Source organism: Thalassophryne amazonica, chromosome 1, assembly GCF_902500255.1.
Source record: "Thalassophryne amazonica chromosome 1, fThaAma1.1, whole genome shotgun sequence".
In the NCBI taxonomy this organism is placed as follows: domain Eukaryota; kingdom Metazoa; phylum Chordata; class Actinopteri; order Batrachoidiformes; family Batrachoididae; genus Thalassophryne; species Thalassophryne amazonica.
Window position 1 is genome coordinate 122,190,771 of NC_047103.1, and position 8,953 is coordinate 122,199,723.

Sequence of the window (8,953 nt, forward strand, 5' to 3'; positions counted from 1 at the left end):
AAAACAATAAAGTTTATCAGTTTGAACATTAAATATCTTGTCTTTGTGGTGTATTCAATTAAATAAAGATTGAAGAGGATTTGCAAATCATTGTATTGTGTTTTTATTTATATTTTACACAACATCCCAACTTCATTGGAATTGGGGTTGTATTTTAGTGACAAATATGATCAAGTGGGATTATTTATGACCCCATTGACTTTATATTGGAATACTTCAATATAAATGATTGTTTTAGGGTTCTTCACATTTATTTCACTCTCTAATATATTTGTCCATCATCCTTTTCATCCTCACTCTGGGCATCAAGAATCAGTCTCAATGATTGTGTTGCTGTAAATCTTGCTATTCTAGGCCTCTTAGCCATGTTTCTTTGCAAAACAGTAAAATAGAATGATTAGAGTTGGCAAATTACAATACCGTCAGAAGCTATAATGTCAAAAATCTCATAGATCTTGCCAGAGTCATAAGTGACCCACCACAAGTTTGGATTATACTTGCCACATGGATTGGCCGATCCTTGCAAAATTCTATGAACAAATCCAGGACAGATATATTGACAAATTTATGGTAGGAAACTTTATTCCAATTAAAATTTGAAAAATGGTGCACCAAAATATATGTCCAGGGTCACAAATGACCCACTTAGTCACTTGAGGGTGAATTAGGTTGGCCAGATAGTGAGGCATTAATGCATGAATGATTTTGTATGTTAACATTTCTGTTAAGGTCTTTAAAGAAGGAGGTCCCTTTCCCTAATGCTGCACCAAATCACTATCAAAATCTGGACTCAAGAAGAAATGCCAGCAGATCTGCAAGATTTACTGATTGTCAAGAAGCATAAAGGAGACAAGTCTGACTCTGGAAACCATTGTCAAATGTCCTTACTATCTTCCACAGGAAAGGTTCTTGCAAGGATCGTTAACAACCATCTGAAACCATGAGCAGAACACATCCTTATCAAAACCAAAAGTGGCTTCCGAGCATCAACAAGGACAGCAGATTTTCAATGATCTTCACTGATGATCTTCATTGTCCGGCAATTGCTGGTGCTAGAGCAACACGAGCCATTGTACCTCACCTTCATCAACTTGACAAAAAGTGACAGTGTGTCATGCCCACTTCTCTGGAAGATCCTGCACAAAATGTGCTGTCCAGAGAAATTTATGAATATCCTGAGGCCTCTCCACAATGACATGCCTGCCAGAGTTCTGGTAAATGGCACAAAAACTGAAGCCTTCAGTGTTCAATCAGGAGTAAAGCAGGGCTGCCTATGATCTTCATTATTTTCAAAAACAATCCTCCACCTGATCAAGGACAAGGTGCCACCATTAAACAGCCAAGAAGAAAATCAGCACCACTTCCCTCCTGGACTTCCAATATGCTGACAACAGCTGCGTGTCATCTTTTATGGAAGAAGGTTTTCAGAAAATCCTTGAAACCATCAATGAAGCCTCCACTGAGCTTGGCCTTTACATCAGCCTGAAGAAGACACAGATCCTGTATCAACCCCCACACAACATGTCCAAAGCTTCCTGCTGTGAAACTGCATGGACAGGTCCTGGACAACCTGACCTGCTTTCCATAACTGGGCAACCATGTGTCATGAAATGCTGGCATCAATGACGAGATCCAACACCGGCTCAAGTGTGCAGGAACTGCCTTCTGCAGGCTTTGCACCTGTGTTTTCAACAACAGAGACCTTGAACATGACATGAAAGTCATTGTCTACTAGCTGCCCAGGAAAGGCCTCTCCTCACGTTTCAGCATGTTTTTCAAAAGTTCCGCCATACAGTCGTGGACCCGCTGAACCTTCGGTCAGGCCTACAAGTCAGATGTTATTCCACCTTGAGTGTGCTTTCACTTTTCTTGCTCAAAGTGTACGTGCTAGTTAGCTGATCAGTGTGCTCATTAGTCAAGTGCTCCACATCACAAATAAATCCCACCTTGCAGAATGACTTTTCTTGCAGCGGTTTTAGAGCAGTCACCACTGCCTGCATAACTGACTCTGATTTCATTTACCCAAATTTGGTGATAATGTTAGTCTGTAGATTGTCCATCATTTCCTTGATTCTATTTAGCATTGCCTTGTTAGCATCCCACCTCTCGGGTGACTCAGGGTCCGGGGTCTGAAGGAGCAGCCTTCCTCGGCTCAACTTGGCAGACTTGGTTGTTGTCGAGAACTGAACATTTACCCGTTTATGACTCAGAAAATGTAGAATATTTGATAGTTCATCACACACATAGCTGTGGTAATACATGGACAGACTGAATGTTAATAAAAATATATTAAGATCACATTCACACAGAGTGACCAAAAAAACACATCCTACATTGTACATGTCCACTGGAAGCCTCCCAAGTTTTCTTAGATCTTAAGAAAGCATTTGACACAGTCAATCATGATATATTGTTTAGAAAAATGGAGAATTGTGGTTTCTGAGGTATTGTTTTGAACTGTTTGCAGAGCTATTTACTTAACAGACAACAATTTGTCCAACAGAATCCCTAATTTTCCACTTCTTAGAGTTTGAACACTGCTGATTGGCATTCTAAGTCCTTTGGATGTCATTTTATATCCCTTTCCTGTTTTATACAGTTCAGTTACCTTTTCCTTAATAATTCATTTGCTTTCCCCGTGACTCAGAAACCAGACATGTCAGTGCAACACTGGATGAAAGATGCAAGGGTCTGTCTGGAGCCCAAAAACTCACTGACCTTTTATACACACACCCACACTGATTACAAGCAAACAGATCACAGCTGAGGATGGTTATCTTTTCTAGCCATTCAAACCCATTTGTGTCAACTTGTGTGCATGTAATCAGACCAAAATCACCAGGGTATGTAAACTTTTGATTAGTGTCATTTAGGTAGTTTCTGTTGTCATTATGATTTTAAAAAGTAAAAAAGCAGTTGTATAACAATAAATGGCTTCACACAACACTAGTTGTGTGAAGCCATTTATTGCAAAAAATATTTTTGTGTTATTCATATTCATATTCTCTGAAAAATGGCCAAAAATATCTAAAATTCTGCCAAGGTATGTAAACTTTTGACCACTCTGTATGTAGAGTATCAATGACTATAAAATGTGTTATTTGCAGATGACACAGATATTTTCTGTTCTGGTGTGGTATTGCAGCAGCAAAGTTAAACAACTGGTTTGACATAATTAAATTGTCTTTAAATTTGACAGAACTACAGGACTAGTTTTATGTTGTTTGGAAACCATAAGATAAACGAAGAATTAAAAGTAAGTTTAGACAATGGAAACTGAAAGAGTGATTTAAATTAAATTCCTTGGTGTGACTTTAGACCACAAAATATGTTAGAAACCACGTGTGAAATATGTTTGAGGGAAGTTAGCATGGAGTTTTGCTGTCCTGGGGACAACAAGACACATACTAAATAAGAAAGCATTATATACTTTATATTGTACATTGATTTTGACATTAGGGGAGGTGATGGTCTAGTGGTTAAGCGTTGGGCTTGAGACCAGAGGATCCTCGGTTCAAATCCCAGCCTGACAGAAAAATCACTAAGGGCCCTTGGGCAAGGTCCTTAATCCCCTAGTTGCTCCCAGTGTGTAGTGGACGCCTTGCATGGCAGCAGCCTGACATCGGGGTGAATGTGAGGCATTGATGTGTAAAATGCTTGGAGCATCTTATGCAGATGGAAAAAGCTCCATATAAATGCAGTTCATTTATATAAATGCAGTCCATGATTTTACCATATTTCAGATACTGTGTAGAGGTTTGGGGGAACATAAAGTAATATACAAACAATAAATACAATGCAGAAAAGGGCCATTAGATTAATAAATAATGCTGGATATATGGACCATACAAATGAAATATTTTTAAAAACACAAGCTATGATATTTCAGGGTCTGATTTATTTTAAAACAGCACAAATAATATTTAAAGCAAGAACTAATCTACTTCCAAAAAAAATAAAGAAATTGTTTTTAGACAGAGAGAAGGGGGATAAAACTTCAGAAGGGAACTCAATTTAAAAATGGCATGTGTTGAGACAGCTTTGAAAAGCATGTGTGTTTCTGTGTCAGGGGTAAAATCATGGAACAATACAATACATTGCGTAAAATGTAAATAAAAACAGAAAACAATGATTTGCAAATCCTCTTCAACCTATATTCAATTGAATACACCAAAAAGACATGAAATTTCATGTTCAAACTGATAAACTTTGTTGTTTTTGTGCAAATATTTGCTCATTTTGAAATGGATACCTGCAACACGTTTCAAAGAAGTTGGGACAGGGCAACAAAAGACTGGGAAAGTTGGTGAATAACACCTAATTGGAAACATGTGAATGTCATGATTGGGTATAAAAGGAGCATCCCCAAAAGTCTCAGCCATTCACAAGCAAAGTTGGGGTGAGGATCACCACTTTGTGAACAACTGCATGGAAAAATAGTCCAACAGTTTCAGAACAATGTTTCTCAATATTCAGTTGCAAGGAATCAAATGTTGGACTACTTTTACACAACGTCCCAACTTCATTGGAATTGGGGTTGTATAAGTTAATACTTCCACCTACTCCATTTTGAACATGTCGGGAGAAGGAAATGTGAAATGTAAATGTATGAACATGTTTGAAATAAATACCATGATTATGATTATGACAGCCCAGTCTCATGTTTCTTTTCATGCTCCCACCACAAAATGAGTCAAATTTTCGTGACTTTTTTTTTTAAGTCACTAACCCTACTCCTACCCCAACTCTAACCTTAACCATAACCTAACCATACTCCTTCCCCCAACCCTAACCATAACCACCCCCACCCCCCCACCCCCACTTCACTTTTAATTTCGTGCAGCCATCACAGAATGAATGAGAATGAATTTGTGCTGCCGTGACGAAAATGAGGTGCTTTTCATCACAATATCACGGACCAATAGATTAATGTATATTTTGTGCTGCTGAATCATGACTTGCCGTGAGACCAGGTTGGATTATGATTCAGCAGCACAATACATACAGAATACAATACATACAGATAGATACAGTATTCACAACAAAATGTGTCATGCTTTGATGATTCAAGGGAATTCAGCACCATGGACAGAGGTTTAGTTAGTCATTTGTGCCATCATCATTCCCAACACAACAGCAAGTGAACACATATTATAACAGGTCACTTCAAAGGTGCAGTTCCTCTTTGGACTTTTTTCCATTATTTCTTTTGTGCATCTTTAGTGGGAAGGAACAGGATGAAAGCAAAAGATGTAAGTGAGGGACACATGGATGGTACAACAGCTGTTGACTTTCTTTTCCTATCTGTTGCCAGGTTTGTGGATGGGATCGAGACAGGAATCCAAAGTGGGTCAGATGAGAAGTTTGGCTTTTCTTCCAGTGCAACTCAGAGTTTCCTGCCCAGCCACGAATCAGGTAGTAAATCTGTATAGATAGTATGTAGTCTGGAAACACGCTAAAGAACACTCAAAATAAAATGCCATAAAAAAAGGTGTTCACCACACACCTCCAGAACAGTTTCACCCTACCCTGGCAGAGGGTCTACTCATATGTGAACACTAGTGGATGGATGAACACCATCCTTCCAAATCACATGACCTTCATAGATGTTGTTGATGATGGTACTGGACAGTGCTGTCTGTATGATGCACCACTCTATAACCTGATGCTGGGATTTTGAAAATCACAACATTAACTGACATCATCATTAATAAACCATTTAGTGTATCTTTATGCTCTCTGCACAAAGGCATTGTCATCTTGGAAGCTATCATTTCTTCCAGGAGTCAATCCCTTTGGTATAAATGATAGTGATTCTTCCTGGTAAACATGTAATTGGACTCAAACAAGCATGTCACTTCCTTATACCCCCATCACACATACACTGATTGAGGCCGAATGGCGTCAGAATGACACATCCGGCCACAATCGGGAAGTATGGAGGTGCAGTCTGAAGACCAACGGATGGCAGTCTCTGAGCAGTCTACATATTTGGTCCCATTTGCTCGGCTATGTTGCACATGTTCAAAACACTCTTTTTGCCATTGAGATGGGATGCACATCTGATGGCAGTTGATGTGCAGTGTTTGCATCATCTGATCGCAGTCTACATATTCTGATGGCATCAGAACAGCATCTGAAACAATCTGATTGCAGTTGATTGAGCTCTGAGATGGATCATCACGGCAAAGCCTGCCGGGATGTTGTTCCACTTATGTCCACCTCCACTGGACCCCAGTATATATGATTGTGCAAAATTATACTATATTTCTTGTCTTTCTGATGCTTGATTCAGTTTTTTTTCTCTCTGTTTAAGGTGCCGCTTCATCCAGAGATTGGTGTGGTATTTGTGCTGGAGACCCTCCTGTCCTGTGCACCAACAGCTTTTCTTGTATATTCGTTTTGTGAATTTTTCTGTAATTTGTGTCTGTAGCATGGCCCAAGCAGAGGGTCACCCCTTTGAGTCTGGTCTGCTTGAGGTTTCTTCCTCAGAGGGCGTTTTTCCTTACCACTGCTGCTCTGGGGGTGAGTAAGGTTAGACCTTACTTGTGTGAAGCGCCTTGAGGCAACTCTGTTGTGATTGGTGCTATATAAAAAAAATTAAATCAATTAAAGTACTGTGTGCTGCTGCACCTCTCTGTGGTCTCTTGCGTAGTAATGCCTCATCGCACATTTCAGAGCTGAATGGATCTCACTGCTGTAATATACATATTTTTTACTTGATCACCATCTAAGCTCTGTAGGAGGTGTGACATGGAACTGTATCGCCAGGCCATAGCAACATTATTAAACATGAAATTCACCTCCAGCACAGAACCAAGATCATTTCACAGTGCAGCATGCACAGGATCCAGAAACAGCCTGTGGTGAAAAGTCTCTCATCCGGGTGCTGTGTGCTGCAAATAACCATGGCAAAAATAAATCCAAACTGACATCACGGTGACATCACACACACACACACACACACACACACACACACAAACAAACAATTGAGTGATCATTTCAGCATGCACACACAAAGGGAGTGTGCAAAGGGAGGAATGCAGCATTGCCTCCCACTTCGGTCCCATGTTTGCCATCCAGATGTTTTGACATCGGGCAGTCTTCAGCACCTTTTATGGCCGTCTGACAGCAGTATGTGTCATCTACCTGTTGTCTACATATGCTTTGGATACCATCAAGCAGGTGTGGATGAGGTAATCTGGCTGCATTCTGACAGTGCTGACCACGCCTCTTTCCCTTCCGAATGCATCCGATTATGGCAATATTTGCTGTGTCGGCCTGGTTCCTGCACATTCTTGCTATGTGTGATGGGGGCTTTAACAATTGCACCTTTTTAAACTTATTTATTCATTATATTTCCTGTTTCCTGTTCAGTATGTTCAGTATGTCAAATTAGAAGAGCTCACTTTTATTATTGCTGTAGGCTAATATGAGCCACAAGATTTAAAATCAGCAATTCCTGAATTCCATTCTGCTGCATGCTGTCAACTTAGAAAACCCATTTGAAATGTCCAAATTCCAAAAAGCATACATTCATTTGATGAACCTGGAAAACAGTATGCATGCTCACAGAACCATGCTTTGTTTCTTTAAAAGTCATTGCAGCTGCTGGTTGTGGGTGAAAAAGATGAAAAATGTTTTAGATCAATATGTTTGTCTTTATAATCGTGACTCAATGACAATATCACATATTGCAGATGTCTTTGCAAAAAACAACATTGGAACTGTATTATTATATAATGAATGCAAACATGTCTCATACAAAAGAAAAGGATTTGTTAAAAGTAATTAAATAGCATTTGCAATATTACAGCCTTAACAGTCATGAGGGAGGACACCGTGATTGTAGTTGTTATGACATCAAAACAGAAAGTCAGAGTACTGAATTTCTGCCCGGGTTTTAGAGGAAAACAAAAATCATTTCAACCTTATGTTCAAACCATTTCATCAGAGTTTGATATTGTAATTTCTGACTTCACAACATGTCATGAATTAAGCTGTGTCTGTGTGTGTGTCACAGAAGCTCACAAGAACGATGACACCATGCGGAGCATAGTTAAGCTACAACATGAGGTAAGGCTTAAGACGGGTGATGAGGAATTTCAGAACATTTAACTTATTAACTTATAACTTAACTTATAAATCTGGCTATGATCGTCTGATTCACAATATTTTTTATTTATTTATTTATTGTTTTTTTGGCTGTGCTATGTTGCTTTTTCCAATAGCTCACTACCTACGTAGGTAGCTACACACCTGAATTTTAACTTAAATTTTCTGTCTGATTTCCAGTTAAATAAATAGAAAAAGTGAGGTCAGGGCCTGTCTGTGTGTCTGTGTATCACAGTCATATAAATAATATTTCATTGGGTCATGCCAAACCTCTCCACCAGGTGTTTGATTCTGCCATTTTTCAGTAATGTTAACAAATGAACAAACGAGAATGAAATGAAAACTACCAATGATCCCCTCAGAAACGCCAGAGACCATAGGCACAACTGAGCTCTGGGGGAGGGGGTCTAAAAACATATCTGTTTGACTTTCACAGCCATTCGAGTCAAAACCAAGCAACCAAATTAAGTGACCACAACAGACATCTGTCATGAACACAAGACCTTCGACCAATCATGTTATAGGGCTACCTAAAAGAAATTATACATCTTTTAATCAATAAAAGTACATAATTTTAAGGTGATAGATGGAAAAACATTTTCCTTAATTACATGTATTTATAGGGATTTTTAAATATTAGACACAGTATTTCACAGTTTCATATTATATTAAAGCTGTATGGCCTTTCAAAGGACAACCTACCATCCCTGGTTCTCAAGACCAGGCACCTAAGTGGCTCTACTCTACTCTACTCTATTCTACTCTTCTATTCTACTCTTCTTTTTTTAGATATTTAGATATACCTTAGTATTACACACTTATAGAGTTCTACTTTAGA

General features: G+C 38.9%; 1 protein-coding gene across 1 annotated transcript in view; it reads left to right on the top strand.

Annotated features, from left to right (window-relative positions):
* LOC117513706 (potassium voltage-gated channel subfamily H member 3-like) overlaps positions 1 to 8,953 on the top strand; it is a 519,543-nt gene that overhangs the window by 479,467 nt on the left and 31,123 nt on the right. Inside the window, exons 13-14 of the mRNA XM_034173951.1 lie at positions 5,315 to 5,415; positions 8,024 to 8,076. Of these exons, the coding sequence (XP_034029842.1) occupies positions 5,315 to 5,415; positions 8,024 to 8,076 (154 nt within the window). The remainder of the gene's footprint in view (positions 1 to 5,314; positions 5,416 to 8,023; positions 8,077 to 8,953) is intronic.